The sequence below is a fragment of the Varroa jacobsoni genome, unplaced genomic scaffold, assembly GCF_002532875.2.
Source record: "Varroa jacobsoni isolate VJ856 unplaced genomic scaffold, vjacob_1.0 scaffold_385, whole genome shotgun sequence".
Taxonomy (NCBI): domain Eukaryota; kingdom Metazoa; phylum Arthropoda; class Arachnida; order Mesostigmata; family Varroidae; genus Varroa; species Varroa jacobsoni.
The window spans coordinates 179815-199338 of NW_019213287.1; the positions used below are offsets into that span (position 1 = coordinate 179815).

Here is a 19524-nt window from a genome sequence, read left to right on the forward strand (position 1 = left end):
CGAAATGTAATAGATATTTTGTCACCCAACGCAAATAGAGCTATATTGGCTTATAATACTAAATTCCAGCAATGACCTTGAATGAAACTGGAAACATATTACCAAAAAGATCTTTTTTGCATTCCACTGCATTGTAACTACACAAATATTTAATAGAATTAAGTATCGCTATGCCGTCACAATTAATTATTCTTAATAAATTTTCATAGTTTACAAATATGTTAATAGTGATGCTTAAGACTGTGCACAACGTACTTTGGCTAGTGCCCGTGACTGGTCAATAAACGCCTGTTTTTCTGTGGTAAACTGTCGAGCTCGCTCCTCCTTTTGGCGAAGTCGTTGGATCATTTGTGTTAACCTTTCACCCTCTAACACAGTCACTCGCTCCAGGCCTTTGCGGAAGCTCTGTAATGGGCCGATTTGTTATTTGGATGTAGATCATTAGTAATCCATAAACTTTTTTAGGTTTTTTCTAGTTCCAACCTTTGAAAAGGAAAAAAACTTTACCCAGTTATTGTGAAATTGCTGGTATCAGTTTTCTCGGAAATAGGGTGCGTATGAGTATTAATGAAGACACGTTTGAAAAAATTACTTTAGTAAACAATTGCGACAGAGCACTTTTAACTTTAGCCTTCAACTGATCAAGGGGGAGCACTCAACATGGGCATTATCTAGTGATAAGATGGGCGTTTCGGCGCTTTTAACACGTTCTATGCAAGGGAATTCCTATAGCTTTCATTACATCGTGATTGAAATTTGCACGCAATGTAACGTTCCATTCAGCTCCGTCGTACCACTAATATGGGTAGGTGGGGTAGTCCACTATTGATATTACGCCGTAAAGGTTGCATGGCTAAAAGAGCAAACGCGCCTACCTCATTGGCTTTCGTACGAATATCCAAAGAGTCACTGAAGCCGAAAGTCATGAGGTCCTTCGGAGCATCGGCAAGAAAAAAAAATCCTGCTAGCCATACCTTTTCTCGACCCTCGCGATCCCTTTGTGCACGCCGTTTTTTTTCTTCTAGAAGTTCTTTAACCCTCTCTTGCGCCCGCGCGTTTGACGCAACTTGGTATTCGCTGACCTGAGCATAAGAAGTAGAATTAGGGTGTGAAAGCACGACCATAGTCAAAATCACAGAAGGGCAGATTGAGTTAGTGAGAGCTATGTCGCATTATTGAATTCTTAAAGATCGCGCGACCTAACGGTCTCACGCATCAGCCGCGCGACTCCCATCCGAACCCTCATAGTTCTAAATTGGTGGTTATACACATCAAAATTAACGTTTCAAATGTTAATGTGGAGTGAAAGCTCCTCAGAAGCATAAAAATCGTTTGTTTTAGCCCATATAAACAGCTTGACGTGTGCATACGGTTGAATGTCAAATGAGAACGAGCATTATGCTGTACCTTGCATCGCCACATATCGAGAGCTGCATCGAGTTCTTTTTGATTCTTCCTCGCCACAATGATTCGTCCGTGATGTTGCTCTCTGCAAAAAAAGACGGGACACACATCGCAAATATTTTGCTACTAATACATGTGTATTGTTAATTATTAACAGTGGTTGTATCTGGTTGTTAATTAAGGCATGGTGATAATTGTTTTTCTCTCAGTTACTATGCGTTACTTTAGCAACCTTATATTCATTCAATATATATATATATATATATATATAAACCTAGTAGGTAAACCTAAAAAATGAACAAATTTCGTTTCAAGAGGTTTTGAGCTTGCGATTTCGGTAGAGATTATATAGTTCATTTAATTTAGCCTTGGTTGTACATTTTCTATATGTTTGCAAGGATGGGTTTTGAAATGCTTATGTGTAAAAATATTGCCACCATCACAAAAAATTTACGACTTTTAATTGCTTTTTATGTAAAGGAAATTGAAGCTTTAAAATAATAAATATAGGCTGCATCGCCACCTATATGAACATTCTGCATTTCTATTTGAGTTCGCCCTTTTCCGAAAGCAAACAGCTGCTGAAACAGCACGACATATTTTTGCCGTGAAGAGCGAACAATCTATAACTGTGTGAGGACCGCTGAAAATTGGATTTTGAAGTTTCCAGATTGGCATTTAACAACTAGAACTTGCAACGCATTCGAGAGAAAGTCACTGGTTCTCATGGAATGAAGTAAATGTAAAGATGTGGGTAAGGGCTGATATTAGAGTAATGTAGTTGCTTCCCTTGGTCCTTAAAAATTTTAGCGTGAGTCCGTACTCATAGTTTTAGCAGATGCGAAGCCTTTAGTGTTTAGATTCACGTAGGTAAGAGAAGTCGGCAAAATAGTTCTGTAACTTTGGGATTAGGGATGGCTTTTGTCAGGCTGATAATAGAAGTCTTTACAACATTATGTTGTCGCCGGGCGGACTTCGCGTCTGTCTGGATGATGACCGAAGTTACGTTTATGGACATTGTTAGCTGTTTCGGTTTATGCTGATGCGAGTAATAATTATCAGCTATTTCAGAACTGGCACAAACTAAGGGAATCCGACTGTCTAAATAAAACAAAGCGTTGTGAAGTCCAATAATTGATTATGACACAATGTGATTTCCGGCCGATGCAACGTGAAGAGATTCCTTGAAGCGCGGGCCAAACGCCTCGTCATCTAATTAGTGCCTCCCATGGGTGGATTAATGACATTTCCACTGTGCTAAAGAAACCACAGCCAAGATAGCGCACTTGGATTGAATGAAGACCTTGTTGAGCTTGATGCTAATCTGACCTCGTCAAGATTCAAGACTAACACTTTACGCAACCCATTTGGAAGTCGACTGAAAGGTACCTTTGAAAGGCAACTCTTTGCGGCAGCCAGAAAATGATTTGTACGTTCGCGAAAAAATGAACTACGGCCATGTGAATATTGACAAGCACGTTAGACCTATGGGTTTCACTCGAAAATAGAGGGCATAGGTGCTCCCTCAATTAAGTGAACATCGCATCATTGCCTCTCTCTCATTACATCTCGCCCGGCAACCGTAATCATATGCCTTCTGCATGAAATTGTCATCGATGATGCGAAGTGCTATCTCGATGTTAATTAAAGCAGACAAGAATGAGTAGCTCCGGAAATAGACCGCCTAACCCCATAGATAGGTCAAACCTTGAAAAACAAATTTTTAGCGTTTGGGCTTGCTTTCGTGAATTTTCTACGTTTGTAAACTATGAACCACATGGCCTGCTAATGTAGGCTGTGAAATAGACTCTTTCAATCTTTCATTAGTGTAATAATAATATAATTGATACTAGTAATGTAATTATAATAAGGTGATAAATTACTATCATACTAATAAAACATTAATCGTCTTGAATATTAGGACAGTTATAATTTTTGGGGATCCAAGTTACAGTCATTACTTTATATATATATAAGTTTTATAAACTACAGTATCTTTTGACCACCTGGGTATTTCCACAAGCCATTGAAGGAAACAATGACGAAGTTTTCTGTGAACTCTCTCTCTCTCTCTTTAAACCTATCTGTGCAAGATAGGTTTAAAAATTAAGACCTTGAGGATGTTTAGAGATGACAATACTTGACGGTATATTTTATAATATACTTTTTTTATGAAGTCACATCGACCAGTAAGCGTACCATAGGTAACAATACCATAGGCTGACACGATTTCTAAACTGGTTTGTGGAAGATCGATTGAGTGCAAACTCTCAGTTATGCTCTCTCTGTTGTACTAATTATGCAAATTATTTCTCTGATCTGTTTATCATTAAAAAGTACGAAAAAACAAGCAAAATTAAGTGCAGTATGTACTTTTTGCATATTCAAAGTTCTATTTGCAGACTTGTCAAATACACTGAGACCACTGCAATCAGTAATCCTACAAACGTCGATCTGCTATTTAAAGAATTCACGCTAAATGAGAGTTCGTCGAAATTCAGCACAAAGTTACAGCGAAAGCTATATTATATTCTAGTCTACGTTTATTGTTGGAAAAGTACGACAATTAAACATTAAAAATTCTAAATCAACAACAAACACTTGCTTTGTCTATTTCATCAAATTCAAATACACCCGCTACGCCTGTTCGATGTTCTGTACTATTTCTCTTTTGATCTTCTCCCAGGAACCAATCGGCGTAGCGCGGGCGGGCTCACTAGCGCCACTGCACCCTTCGCAGCGGCAGCGGCGTCTGCACTTATTGTTACCCAGACGAGCCCCGCCGCAGCTTTTAAAGCTGCGCCATTATGCTTTCGTATCGATTTCGTGAAGTTTGAAGCATAGTGACGGCCCGCAGCTGAGCGAAGCTTCCGTGCCTGGCCTATTCCCTTGTCCGTAACGCCCCCGTCTAGTTGTATCTTTTGTTATCGTCGCAGCAGTCGAAGTGTTTAAATGTGTTCGGATACACCGTTATAGCTCACGTTATTGCTGGCTTGCGATAATAACGGCTAATTGCTAGTTGGACGAAACTAATACTAAAAAAACAACCAGTGCAAAGTGTTATTCCTACTGGTGAATTTGACTACGACCTGCGTTTTCCTTCAGATTTAGACAGCGGTTGTTTTTACGGCCGAAATCATCATTTTCACTTTACGCTTTGTCCTGTGTTGACATAGCAGAGGCGAAAAAACGTTTAGTTCACCCCGCTTTTTTTGTTGAGTGCCCCTCAGACGTCAATGCGATCGAAGGCGGTGATCCTGCCAGAGATTGCGCTGCGTGAGCCTTTGTTAAAAAAACTCAATAGCGATAAACCGCCATTAAATTGTACAAGCAATTGTAGTCTACACTGTTGGGCGAAAATAAAACCGCCAGCTAGAAATTCAGGAGTAGCATTTATCGGTCAGGCAATACAGAGACGATGAAGTTGCTGCAGAGTTCGCTTTTCGAGGCGCTTAATTCGGATCTCACCCTTGAATGTGGTGACTGCCGCATTCTGGGACGGTAAGTTCAGCTGGTGATCTCGGTGCTGATGGTGATAATAATGACGATGGTCGAAATGACGGATAGTCTACGATGGAAAACGTATCGATCTCCTGACCCAGTCGGAACTAGTATTTACTTAGTACACACGTAATCAACGGGAGGAGGGTGGGGGCAAAAAGTAACTGTTATCGCTTTGCGGCAGCTTCATGCATTTCTAAGAAGGACTAGCCAGTGGATAACTATGCCGGTTGGACTACTATTTCTTGCATCGCTAAGCCTAACACCCCCGCTAACGCAGAACATTCTCATAGCACTAGGCAATGCTCATTTGTAGCGTGAAATTTCTTGTAAAAACTACACTAGAAAGGCAGTCATTTGAGAACGATGGTATCGTTAACCTGTCGTAACACCCCAGTTGTGCAGTGTAGGCTCTGTTTTACATAAACTAAAATTATAAATGTGGACGTTTCACGTGAAAGCTGTTTCGACAAAAGGAAACAAGCCTAGTGGTCTGTTTTTTAAAATTGTTTGATAGCTAATTTTCGCTGATTAATCAAATATGTTCCTACGTAATTCCAAATAACAGACGTACTTACTGGGTAATAAGATCTAAAGAGCTATTGCAAAATTCGTCCGGACATTGAACTGAGTTATAATTTCCGTTCTGTCCTCATCGTCGTAATATCTCTAGCACACGGAAGTTTCACTTGATGCGTTCGTAACAGCAAAACGTTTGACTGCTAAGCAAAAATCTTATATACATACATTAAGCTGTTGTTTTGCCCAGCAAATGTTAACGCCTTTTTGCTTTAATATATTACCAAGTAAAGGCGCTGTAATTAGCTATTGCCGTTTGTTACTGAGAAAAAGTTTGTTGACAACTTTTGTAAACATGTCGATACGGTAGTTCATCTACGGCAGTGATTTTTTGCTGAGCGGCCCTTCTGCTTCCATTCATAAAGTATAAATCTTGGCTATTGCTATAGAACTTTAAGGATGCGCTAAGGGTGTAGAGGGTCATCGTATTCTATAAAGTTTGAATAAAGTGTAAAAGGTATCAGCTCAATCTGTAGACATCTTTGTATTAGAGAAGTGGTTATTTAATGGTGGTAATTCGAATTGTGCTAGACGAATTTGTAGTTAACCGCGTCTTTGATAATATAAGTATATGAAACAGATCTCGACCCACCCACAAAAATAGCTACTGCCAAATTGTCAGATCTATCAGATCTATCAGATTGTTATAGGACGATGCAATTTCTAGCCAGACATTGCGCATCCCCTTTTGGTGTCCCCCTGCTTTTCCCCGTCTTCTTGTCGAACTATCTCCAACTACAATTGAGCAGCCTCCACATACTCCATACCCGTCTATCATTGCGGGAGCTAAATCTTTTTAGACTCATTGACAGCGGCCTATTTTTCGATCAGGTCGAATCGGCAGCATCACCATAAGTTTATATTTACCCCTGAGCAGAACACAATCGCTCAGCAATCAACGATATTCAGGCTTTGAAATTGAGCTACTGTTTTGTTGTTGTCCGCCAGAGAAGAGATATTACAATGAAAAACGACAACTGGCAGACGTCATTGCACTCGGAGATCGACAAAGACGATGATGACGACGACAACACACCTGACGACGATAAACACTTGGTTTTTGGGTGACGGAAACAGCCCTCTGCCGCGCGCCATTTCCGACGTCTGTATCTAGTAGCTGAAAACAGCACATGTACATAATATCGACTCTCAAACTATGCCGATGTTTATCTGTGACTGTTTCATGGAGCTTTCAAGTGTCGTTACTGTTAGACAAACCAGTTGACTTCCCGTTACTTTTTCCCGTTTTGTTGCCGGTACATTAAGTATGATATATAATTAGCACACAAACATACTATTCTAGCGTGACGCATGTCTTTTGCTTTACTTTTACACAGTTTAACGCTTTTCTTTAACCGGATTATCTTCTAGTCGGTTCTACCCGCCGCTGGTAGCGGATGGATAGATAGGTGGTGGCTTGGTTTTCAACTACGTTTTTACTGTGTAGATGCTGGGTCTGCCCAGTTGCCGTGAATGCTGTGTCACGCTAGTGTGCAACAACAACAACAACAACAACAATTAGCACGAAAGAAAAGCGACGCAAAATTCATAACAATGATTATTAGTGCATCGAATGTCCGCTGTCAAACGCGGCAAGCTAGTTGGTGCGATGCTGTGAAGAAGCGGACTTGTTTGTATTTCTGTAGTGTTTGGCAAATGGCTATCTATCGTCGATCTGACAGATTATTACGCTCATGGACAGAAGTCCGTCCAAGGCAATGATAATGTAGACGACTTAGCTTTGGTTGGCTAGAAAACCCTGGCGACGACATATCTTTGTTTGCTAAAACTGTATTCGCTCATTTAACAGAGTTGCGCCTCTACAGCGCTTATATAAAAGCCAGTATCTGGATCACTGTATAAATTCGTATGGAAGTTGGCTGTTTTTTATTCTTGTCTCGCTCATCCGTTGTTCTACAAAGATCATAGGTCTAATGCATCGAATCCCATTTAAGTTCTTTTAGACTTAACTTCATGTATTACATACGACCCTTTTTAAACAGCCACTTCATTGTATAGCTTACGATTTGGGTGATCTTGCGTACCTTAAAAGACTTGGCGCAAGAACTAGCGCATAACAGTAGCGTCACGATTGGCCCTAAAAATCACCACATAACGCGCCCTAGTAATACTTTCGGCTGTTTCCATTCTAGGATCGCAGTGCCCCTTATGTCAGGCAGAGTTTGAGAAATAGCTTTTAGAATACAAACGGCAGAGGCACACGACGTTCAAGTCTGCCTAGGACTGCTGTGCGAAAACATTCGAAGTAAACTTTTAAGTCTAAAACCGTGCGTAGGTCGAGAAAAGTTTGGACAGCACATCAAGGTCAGGGTTTCTATTAGGTGCATTAACAGTGGTTTTACTGATTGTGTCGAGCGTACGAACAAGGAGGAGAAGGAATGAGGAAACCTACTGGCAGAAGATCTAAATTTAGCTTGCACCTTTCGGGAAAACAACGTCAATGGAAAAATGGGCGATTTTGCTGCTTATAAAAGGGCGCAAATAGCTTGGCCTTTAGCTGATACGAGGCGAATGATGACTATGACGGCCATAGTCACCGTTCACTCATAAAAATAAAGAATACACTCTCATGATTATGCTGCGAACGCGGCGGCGAGCAGGCTTTCCAAAATAGGTATAAAAACATCAAAGCCAAGTAGTTTTTTTTTTGCTAGCGAAAATGAAGAACGAAAACTTTCTACCGTAGCGGGAAAGCTGCCATTGCGCCAAAATGAGGTTAGCGGTTAACGCTACACCCACAGACCGCATCTCCTTGTAGCTGTCAATTCGACATTTGTGTCGTGATTCCGCATTGGGATGCTGCTATAATAATTCTGTAAGGGTGGGATATTCGGTCCTGCACATCGCCAGTATGTGCCTTTGTGTGTTGCTATGATATCTGTGATTGCAGCATCGAGAGTTACTCATGTAAAAGTACCAGTCAGGAGAAGAAGCTGTTCAGATCGTTATGTGGCGTCGAATGCGGCACAGGTCCGGATAGTCTCGAGGCGTTATCGCCACCCCAGGGTTATTCGACTAGTTTTGGAAAGAATAGCATTAGTAATGCGCCCCCAATGGTGGTAGCCTTTTCACCATCGTCGGTCGAATCTAGCTCAGAGGACGGGCCGTTTTGTGACACAATCTCGCGGAAGACGCTATTTCATCTCATTGCGACATTAAACGCGTTCTTCCTACCCGATTACGACTTTTCGCAAGCGAAAAGCGAGGAGTTCAGCAAAGAGCCCAGCCTCGAATGGGTGAGTTGACAAACGAGGCGTTTCGTTCGAGTCAATCAAATCAATAGTCAGTCCTTATGTCTAGTATGTAACTGAGACGTATCAGCTTGCTTTAGGTCGCCGTGTCTCCGAGTTCTCTTTCTATTTCGTAACGACGTATTGATGGGACGTTGCGATCTGGATTACTTTTCATGCGCATCCCTCGGGTGTTGTGAAGGTTATGAACGCAGTCGATAGTCAGCTTATGGCGAGCGCAGCGAATGCGTACTCATTGCCGCTACGGAATCAACTTTGGTCAGCGCTGGATGCCGAGGTGAAGCTCAACGAATGCGTGATCTATTCGTATAAGCCTGATTTCGATTCGGATCCGTACGGCGAAGAAGGGACATTATGGTCATTTAACTATTTCTTTTACAATCGCCGCCTCAAAAGGGTAGCGTTTTTCACTTGTCACGCCTCGCTGACGAACTCAACGTAAGTACTGGAGAATAAGTAGTCATATATTCCAGTTGAATCTACCTGGACATGGATAGTTATCTTCTTCCTTTTTGCTAGGAGAAAAAATGTCGACTATGCATAGGGTAACGTCGTTTCCACTTATTCTACTACCGGCAGAGGGAGGGACGCATATGGTAGTCAGGCTTTGATAGTTTAACCTTCTAATTTTTATTGTAGAGCCGAGGATACACGCAACCAGTGCTTCGAGGACGATTCATTAGATATGGAGTTTCTCGATCCTGTTGATGACCTGGATGCCAGCGTCTACTAATCACAGCAGTAATACGAAATCCTCGTTAATTATTAAAACCGGCCGTCGAAGCTATGCAACTACGCCTCCCAACGGGAATTGGAAGATCAGTCATCATATTGGCAAGTCGTCTCTAATCGACTATAATTAGAAATGCGGTGGCTAGGACTAATTTATAATATTTTGCACAAAGTATATGCATCTAAACATAGAATTCGTATAACAATCGTTCAATGTCTATAGGCGTACGTTGCGCTATACTACATAGAACATTGTAGAACTGGTTATCACTGGTAAACGTAAGCAAACCGGCGCTGAGACATTGCTGCCATAGGCAGCTTTAGACGCTCATCTATTACATAACGATATATCTTCATGTAGGCGGAAGCAGGATCGGAATCCTCATTGGACTTCGTTGTGCACGCAAGCGCACGAAACACAAAAGAAAGTAACGACTCATTAAAAGCGTGATAGGAGGCCAACGTCAGCATGCCACTTCGCGGCCAAATCGGATCGGTTAGATTGCTACGTCAACAAGGTCTCCATGGCTTGTTTTATGCTTGCTTTATTTGCAGAGTAGCTATTTGATTCACAAACAGCTGTTTTTAACGAACGAGTCATTTGATTCTATATAGCGTACCATTATCTGTCGAGGAGTCAAGTGGAAACCGTGGAGATAGTCACGAAAATCATCTGATACAAACTTTCGTTTCTTTTCTTTGACTGTTTTATTTAAATACGATGAGCATATAGTCCTGATCTCTTTGAAATGATATGGGGAAGTCGATGGGCTCTGTTGAGTGATACGGGGCATCCGTCAAGATCATAATAGCGTCGTATTACCATGGGGTTTAATCTTTTAATTTAGGTGCTTTTCGTGCTGCAAAGCTTTGCATATGTTTTGCGTTATAGATAAAGTTTGATCGTGTTACAGTTATACTCGATTATTACGTATTGCCATTCGATGACGAAAATGGCTGATAGCAATAAGTAGTAATGCCAACTAACTAACTCTAGCTGGATGGATGATGGCCAATCTATATTGTAGCAAACGTGTAATTCACTCCCCACCTGATGCGAACATTCCGACTCATTCAATAATAGCCTGAGGTGCCGTGGCCGACTGGACGAAGGCGTCTGTCGTTAGCAGAACTGAGACAGCGGACACTGTGGCCTGCTTCGCCTTGGTAACTACAAGCGTTACAGCCAACCTTGTAGTACAGGGAGGTACGCCAGGTGCACGCAAACCAGAAGAAAACACAGAAGACGCGGGTTCGAATCCCGTCGGTGCCCAGACTTAACAGTTTCAAACAGAAACATTTATAATGCTATTACGAAAGAGCGAAAAGAGACCGGATCTGGTGGCTAAGTCAAGAAGGCTTTGTTGATTCCATTTCTATCATAAACGGAACAACGCAGGACCTATGTCCTGACCCCGATGCCCTTGATGAGGCGCTGTTGTACCGGTAAACCTTTGCGATCTTCATGAGCGGGTCGCGATGCTCGAATTACGGGAGACGCGGGAAGTGAAAAACATGGGGATACAATATGGAAGTCATAGTTTCGAATGAAATCACTTGTCATGGTAATGAGACATGCAACGCAATAAACCGATTGTGATGGTTTATAGCCTTCTACAAGCGATAACAATGAAAACATTGTTAGGACGAGCGGTCAAAAAGTGTGTAGGGAAGTTAAGCGCACTCCTTGATGATTTAACTAGACAAACAGTCAACAAATGGTACTTATGATCACAACAAATCCACAATTTTTTCATTGGCAGAAAAAAAAATTCTCACTTATTCGACATCATTGTAAAAATATTTGCTTCTTCCAAATTATTAACTACAATGCCCTCCGGTTTGGTTAATATGCCCGTTTGTTTGGTGGTTACAAAAGCGGAAAGGAAAGGACTGGCTATTAGTATTATTATTAGTAGTATTATCGTTACGAAACAGGCCCCATGAAACGATTGCACAGTCAGGGAAGTGACTTCAGATTATTGTACATTGCTTCAAGCTTCATTGAGGAAGTCTTGTGAACGACAAGATTTGTAATTGCGATCAAGAAAGAGAGTGAAAGAGAGTGTGGAGTGAAAGAAGTGATACGAAGTAGTAAGATAGGAACGGCAGTCTTTGAACTGGCATGAAGTAGCAAATGGGAATGGGGCTCAGTTTTTGAAGCCCTGGACCCAGCTCAGCGATTTGAACTTGTACACATTTCTGTATTATATGTGTTAGATAGTAAAGAAAATGTAAGTTTAGGATGAACCCGAGTATGATGGGCAGGTAAGCGGTATGTACAATGCGACATCTACATCATAGATATACATACGCGATTATACATCGGATATTTGGATGTAAGCGAACGACGGAATACGATAGAACGGACGAGAATAAAGGTGATATAACAATGACGACTCTACTAAGATACTTGTAGTCGTTCTTTCAAATCAAAGTTTTTTTTGTAATATTTCAAGATTTCTTGCAATGTGGCTGGCGCTAGCTAAACAGATAGAGGGAAAGCTGCGTGAAACTAATGGAATTTGTGTAGCGAGAATCGCCCTGGTAAAAAGAAGCTTTGACTGCCTATTATTATGTAGGTTTACTGAAAAGGGGTCATAACTAGAGATCGACAAACTAGGGTCTATTTGACAATGGAATTATTTCGAAATATATTATTTTGCCCGAAGAAGTGTACACATGTGTAGATGGATAACCGCTGATAAATGATATGAGAACAGCTTAACCACATCTTTCCGCCAATACAAACAGTAATAGTAGTAATAACAATTACTATTAGGTTCAAGAGCATTTTCTAACAAAATTGGCCAGAATTATTCAACCTGATGGATCTTTCTATCCACGGTATTAATTTCTGAATCGTTTTGCAAAAAAAAATCTTCGAATCGTCGTGGGCGTAAATACTCACGAGCTTCGCTGCATTTCCTGTTCACGTTCGTTCCGTCGAATTCGAACTCTCTCCTGAGCTCGCTCTTCCTTTTCCCGAATCTTCGCCTCTAACTCCTGCACCCGATTTCGTACGCGCTCACCAGCGGCTCGCAACCGCTCGTCAGTAGCCTACCGAATCCCGAAAACAAAACATAGCTCGGTGAGTAGAAAAAAACAGCCAACAAAGAAATTTGGTCAGAATGGCACCTCACCGAACTCAATACTTCTCCATTCGACATGAAGGCCTGATGTACTTTGGGTTGCGAAAAGCCTCCCGCGCCCCCTTTTACTGAGTACGTAACTGCACATTTGTTACTCCGGTCACCATAAAATATGTATGCCGTACTGCTAGAAAATAGCAGGTTTCACTTCGAAGCTCTCCAAACAGCTTTAGACGTTCTTGATCAGTGTATAAGGATATGGAGGCTGCCGACCGATCGTCTGCTTTGCAGGAAGCATTTCACAGTAAATCATGTCCAAACGCGAAATAAAAAAAAAACTAAAAAAGAGAGAAAGCTAGTTCAGCTTTTTTCTAGACGCTATTTCTGCTTCATGTTAACATTGAGACATCAACTTTCATCGCCAGTCAAAACTCTATGCAAAAATTGGTCATTGCGGCTATTTGATTCTCGATACCGGGCAAGATATTCAGGTGCAGTGTCAAGTCGTAGTTCCTTGCTGGATTTAGAGTTAACTCCTTTAGGTTCGGGCGTTTCTCGCGGGCTACGTATTTTCTTACTTTATATCGACGTGAAGATACTCCTCATATACTAGTCACGATTGTGTACTAAAACCTATCATTGTGGCTGCGTGTTGTCTGACATCAGGAAAAACGTTGAGAGGTTAAGAAAGCCATGGTTCTTTGTGATTTTCATTCAGTTCAGCGCCAAGTTCGTCATTTTTGGCTAAATCCCATAAAGTGCCTGTCGGTAGGTATACTACTAAGCCTGCTTTTTCTATCCATTTCATGAATTATTTTCCAGAAGTGTTACGGTAAACTTAGTCCTCATCAAAACGGGGTGCATCCTTTAGTTACAAAATGCTATTTTAAAATTTCGCCAACTAATTTTGAGCGGTGCTCGCTGCGAGTGGCAATACGGCTTTGGTCGGCAAACGGCGAAATGGTGTTGATGCGGAAGACACACCATTTTCTTATTGAAAACAAGAAATTGAAATTTATTAAAACAAGGAAATGCTGAAAATGTTTTCTACGGGCAAAATATTATATAATAATAAAAAAAGACATGCAACCTTTGTATTCGTGGTTATGATGCTTGAATTTTACTTCGAGCTCTAATAGCTTGTCGAACAGTTAGTTCTTAGCCTAAATTGAAGTAAGTCGAAACATTTTTTTACTACGTTTCAGCAACGACACAAACAATTAGGTTCTTGGCCATTACATTAGATCGACCAACAAGAGAAATAACAACACTTTGCCTCTGCGAAGGTTCCGGGCAACGATAAAACGATGTGTGTGTACGGGTGCATGCGAGTTTTGTTTTATCTTGTTTCTTCGAGGCGTTAGCGTCATCGACTGAGCTGTCTGCCGCGGCTTCTCGAGACAACTGAGCTACGTTTTCCCACAATACATCATCTGTACATGCGCAGTACCTAACTACTCTGTACCAGGTTGGAGTCAGTCGCTATGTCTATGGGTTCATCTGTTGCGCAAGAAGTCAACAGCATTTAGTTTAGCCGCTCCTTAACGGAATTCGAATGTAGGTCGATAACAGATGAGCCTTAAGTTCCTCAAAGCTCGGCAACAGGCGTAATTTGGCCTGTCAGTTACGTCAATTGTTCAGGTCACATAAAATACGCCTGTGCGTGAAGCAGAACTCATGAGATTCACTAATGTTAAACTATCTAATGAATATATTCTATTTATTTTATTAAAATTTTATTAAATTATATTCATTAGATAGTTATTATAATCATAAAACCTTAGTCAGCTCTATATATATAGTTCCGGCTATGCTGTTCTAGTCCACAAAGCAATCGAGCACTACTAGCATTAACGTGGCTACTAAGCTTCATAGAAAACTTCTTCTCAGACATGCTTACAGGGCCACTGAAGACATAATCGCTGGCTACTTATAGTTTTTATCCGCCTCAGTTGATGCTTTTGAAGATAAAACGAGTCATGCCACCGCGAAAGACCGAAGTGTCATGTCCACTGTGAGGAAACAGATAAAGGATGGGAACAGATATATCGAATTGCCTAGTAATGGACGAAATCTGTTCATTCAAGAGGCAACGTGAACACTGCTTTCGGTTATTATCTCCGAGAACTAAAAACATAAGGGCCCATTTAAAGACTTCAATGATCATAGACTCTAATCATATTGGTAATGAAAACGGAAAATTTTTTTACAAGTTTGCAATGATTTCTGGTGACAGTTACTTTTAATACGGTGGCATCCAATAAAACAGAATACTTGCTAACATAACATAAAAATTGCCGCAGACATTACAATTCCCAATTCCAAATAAATTATATGGTGCTTAAGTTAATAGTCATATAAAAATAAGCGGCTCCTCAAATCGGTCACTCTTAGCCATTTACCAATCATGTGAGAAACTACGCGTTAGTTGACAAGGACAGTCAGAGAGGAGCCAGAGAAGTATCTCGATGCACGGTTGAATATTTTTCATCAGATTTCTGGATGTTCTGAGAGAAAAAGAAATCGAAATTGAAAGTTTCTACTAGCTACGTACTGGCAGGAATGTTTGACTACAATTTCATACGTTTTAAACCTGTGTTTGTGTGCTTGTCGTAGCGTACAGCTGCGATAGGGACGTGTCTTCAGCTTACATGTCGCCCTCCAGCCATGATCCAGAGTTTCATAGTACAAGGGTCGATCCAAGTGCAATGAACGATTCGTGACAGAAGGGGCACTTATGAATCCTTTCGTTGTAAAATAAGCGATTCAATGGTCATCAGCCTTCACGTACTCCTCATGTATTGTCAACGCCAGCTGTAGTGGCGAGTTGTGCGTTAGGTAAAGGGAGACCCAAGCTCTGTGTTAGAAAACCTTGATGGCTTGAAATCTCAGGCTAAGTGTTTTTAGGGTTTCTGTTTAGTAGGGTTAGATAAGAAAGGTAAAGACGAATTAGTAAGATCCTGTTTGTGAACTCTGTGATTAAAAAGAGGAACTTGCTATTGTGAAAGGCTATTTCACGCTAACAACATGTATCATGAGTGAGGCACGCAGATCATTTAATTGAATAACTTGAACAAAGCGTCCTTGACGTCCTCTCCTAAACGCAGTGAATACGCCTTGTCGAGGCGCCTGAGCACAAACTATTTGTCTCGTATTGACAAGGTGGCGATCACCAGTTTGAAGTATATCTTGATACTCGTAGACATCGACAACAAGAATCAGTTTTTATCGTTTTGATTTTAGTGGGGTGCTTGAACGTTGCACGAAACAGTTTCCCCCTAACTCAATTACAAAACATTTAATTAAACGGCAAACTTTTACGGAGGAGCTACAGAGGGTCGATTGGTAATCTTCAAGGCCAGCGATATTCTGGTCTGTGTGCTCAGCTCATCAAGTTCCCATCGTGTAGTTAAGGGCATCCGAGCGATATACTTGCCTTATTTTCAATTTTCTTTTCGTAGAATTGCGTTGTCCTATGGAAACGTGTATTTACCAGATAGTCTAAGCTTAAAACGACCACATTCAAAATCTGTCTGCTCACGTTTAGTCTTGCGCACATTTTTTTCGGCATAAGTTCTCATTTCGCTCCATGTATCAGGGCGTGATGCCAACATTCAGCCTGCCGCTTGTAATTTCTGATTGCGTCCACAACGAGTTCCAATGGCGGCCGCTGTATCGGATTCAGCATTCGTGTCCAACACACGCCAGGTCAGTTAGCTAATCGAGGAGCGGAAAGGGCGTTCCACGTATCGCGGAAGAACGACCGAAGCAATGGGTTTAGCGGGAGGGACAATGTAAAAGCAAACCATTTCGAAAGTGATGTAACATCAGCATTAGTTGGAAAACGTTATAAAAGCCAATCTAACTTCGACTATCGCGCAAGAACAGGTGGTGGAGCGCATTTATTTCAGGCGAGCAGACGGTCGGTCATGGTGCTGACTTACACCTCATACAGTGTCCACCAGCGTGTGGAAATCGCATGGATTCAGCAGGTCTGGAAGATATGCGGTAAACAGCCTTCAAATAAGGAAATTCGACTTCGGCTGAAGCTGAACCAAAACAACCTAAATCTGTAAAAGCATATGAGGCTCACGGAATTTTTTCAAATGTTGTTTAAGGTAAGGTGATATTTTAGACCCGCATGGGTCCTTTGGACAGACATGCGAAATCGTGGCGACCTTTTATTGCTATATATTCGAACTGAGTGTTAATTTTAAACACTGCCGACTCGAATCGGATTTTACTAGTAAATTCGCGTTATAGAAAAATCAGTACTTGTGTACTTAAGCACGTTATTAATTAAATGAAAATTATATAGGACATATTCAATAACTACTACCTATCCGTTAAGTTCACTAATCGGATAAAACACGGGCGGTACCGCTCGAAAACGTAATTACAAAAATGAACAGTTATTAACTCCGTCGTATTGCATTACTCTACATAACGCAAAAATTTGCGGAAAATCGAAAGCGACGTAGCCTACAAGCTTTTATACACAAACACTCCTAGAGGGAGCAATGTTTGAACGGCGATTCATCATTATCCCCCCTGAGTATTATTTACAACAATGTGATGACGCGTCATGTGGGCTATCTCTAGAAAAACAATAAAAAATCAACATCTGAAACTCACGCTTTTTGTAGGACCCTGTCGTCCTGAGGGATTGTGTTGCAACTGTAACTGCAAATGCATCTTTGCGATACGCTCACTTAGCTCGCCAGGTCGCGGAGGCGTCTTTCGTTGGCCTCGGCCCATAACCGTATCTCCTTTGGCATCGTTCTTGCTCCCTTGGGCCAGGTTTTCCCTTGAGGTTCTTGATGAAGTGCATTCGCTAGCGACCCAATCGGGTGTCGTCGGCTGCGATTTGTACATGCGTTTCTGAAAAATCGAAATATGAAAACATGTTTTAGCAGACATGGCATGTAATATTGACACAATGCCATGGTTCATTCAACTTTTACCGCCAATCACAGGCCCCCGTTTCTTTGAATGAAGACACAATCAGTCCGTTTATCCACATCAGGCGACCTTCTAAACGATCTGGAAATACACGTACCTACCATAGCAACAACGATATCGTTGGAAAACAAACAGAAGGACAAAATACATTTCCATTTGATACGCTTTAGGATACTTGCACCAGCAACCACAATAACCTCTCTTGCGCTCAGCAAAGACGACATCCGTTTGCCACGCCGTAAGTTACCGTTTTGTTAGCATTGTGTTCGCCCTTTGTCGTAGTCTATCCAGCTAAGTAGGCAGTATCAATTCGGGCTGATAAGTCGCCATTGCAAACCCTGATCATAGTGTCGAACTTTTATCATACATATGCTAGCTATATCGTAGGTGTATCTCATTTAGTGTACTGCAGCGTATTTGTTACTCTTTTATTTGTCCCGTGATTTCAATGTATAGTAACCTAAATTAATACGACATAGCATATATAAACGAGCCATTTCGTCCGACAGTCAGCGAACTGACGTTATCGTAGTAGCTTTGCTTGTTTCGGCTAACGCTATGAGACGCAACGTTATTCATTATTACGCTGTCGCTTGAACTTACATCAGTAGTGCTATTTTGTTGATCAGCTTTGCCCTTGTCTTTGACCCGTTTGAGGCTTCTTGTTTTGAGAGCTTCTTCTCGTCTTCGCCGAAGCTCTTCCCGCTCGCGCTCCCATTCTTCATGTGCTCGTCGCCGGCGTTCTTCTGCCTCTAGTTCGGCCTCTCGTCGTTTCACCATCATTTCAAGTAGACGAATATCCTTCACGGGGTGACGTCGTCAACAACCTTGTTGTTAGTGTCATTCGGTTTTACCAGAAAATATATGTACATATACGTGAAGCTTCTAGCGATTATGTTTACCGCTATATGGTATGAGAATAATGTATATATACATGACTTACTTTAGGGGGTAATTTAACTTTAGTCGAGCGGGTCAGATTGCTATCGTCGAGACGGGAGATGATCTTTGACGAAGCTAACGGAAGAAGACAACCCACTTGTAGACTTTGTGCTTTATGGAACGGTGATGCTGGGGTACTTTTACTACGTGGAAGACTTCCACTTGGCCGGTTCACCATCTCGTCCTCCACCTGCATCATAGTTGCAGTAGAAATTTTGTAATCGCAAACCGCGGGAAATTTTTACTTTCACATTTTAGTCACACACGTAGTTAAGCGATTCGCGGTGTATTTGGCTAAAAATTCCGCTGGTGCAATTTGGTTGTCTGCGCTGGATCATATGCATAGAGATGAAATAAAAAAAGACCATGCGCAAAAACTGTAGGAGGATACAGGAAAAGATAATGGGAAAATATTTCCGGGCGATCAATACAATAATCCATGTAATTTTAACGACCGAATGTTTTGTGTTTAAAAAATCGACATTTCTTCTAATCAATGAATCGGTATAGCTAGACAAGCCTTTTCGTTTGCCTACAGTTAGCTCTCGAATCATGCAAAAATAGCGTGGTTGAATGATGGATTAATAACTTTCTGTTGAAGGATAGGGAAAACCATTAAGAATAATCAATCATCTTACAGTGCTATCCCCGAAGCTTTATTGAAACAACGTTTTTGTTTTAGGAAGTTGTTTAAGTGGGACTGAGCTTCTTCAGGTCTCATCATTGATCTCGGATAAGAATAAAAACAATGTATACTACATCCCAACTAATTCGTTAACGGCAATCATGGCTAGCGTAGAAGTGAGTTCAATATGTTTCCAGCTACATGAATCTATCAATATTAATTATTGAATTTATTTTTTAAAAACTAACTTGTTTGTGAATAAATCTTTCGTCGAGGTTTCGTCTTCCTGTTTGTTATTTAAAGTTTTAATAGTAGGTGTATTTAATTGTTTGAACAGTGGGAGCCGATTAGGTTGAGTTTCGGAGCTTCGACATCATTCAGGAGTTGTGAACATCGGTATCCCGTATAAATATAT

General features: G+C 41.2%; 2 protein-coding genes across 2 annotated transcripts in view; one reads left to right on the forward strand and one right to left on the reverse strand.

The window, feature by feature from the left end:
- Nucleotides 1-19524, reverse strand: part of LOC111259926 (uncharacterized) — a 36522-nt gene that overhangs the window by 2262 nt on the left and 14736 nt on the right. Inside the window, exons 4-10 of the mRNA XM_022832317.2 lie at nt 18486-18674; nt 18146-18343; nt 17216-17461; nt 12400-12548; nt 1408-1489; nt 975-1082; nt 256-405 (exon numbers count right to left, since the gene is read on the reverse strand). Coding sequence (XP_022688052.1) covers nt 256-405; nt 975-1082; nt 1408-1489; nt 12400-12548; nt 17216-17461; nt 18146-18343; nt 18486-18674 — 1122 coding nt within the window. The remainder of the gene's footprint in view (nt 1-255; nt 406-974; nt 1083-1407; nt 1490-12399; nt 12549-17215; nt 17462-18145; nt 18344-18485; nt 18675-19524) is intronic.
- On the forward strand, nt 4201-11898 carry Maf1 (repressor of RNA polymerase III transcription Maf1). Its single transcript, XM_022832326.2, has 5 exons — nt 4201-4905; nt 8396-8741; nt 8938-9194; nt 9396-9590; nt 9850-11898. The coding sequence occupies exons 1-4, from the start codon at nt 4823-4825 to the stop codon at nt 9487-9489; spliced, it is 780 nt and encodes a 259-aa protein (XP_022688061.1). The 5' UTR covers nt 4201-4822; the 3' UTR covers nt 9490-9590; nt 9850-11898.

What these genes read in the sequence shown, in the direction of transcription:
- Maf1 (XM_022832326.2), top strand. Translation starts at nt 4,823, where the DNA reads ATGAAGTTGCTGCAGAGTTCGCTTTTCGAGGCGCTTAATTCGGATCTC. An exon ending in GACTGCCGCATTCTGGGACG is followed by an intron (nt 4,906 to 8,395) that starts GTAAGTTCAGCT and finishes CTGTGATTGCAG; the next exon opens with CATCGAGAGTTACTCATGTA. An exon ending in AAGAGCCCAGCCTCGAATGG is followed by an intron (nt 8,742 to 8,937) that starts GTGAGTTGACAA and finishes GGTGTTGTGAAG; the next exon opens with GTTATGAACGCAGTCGATAG.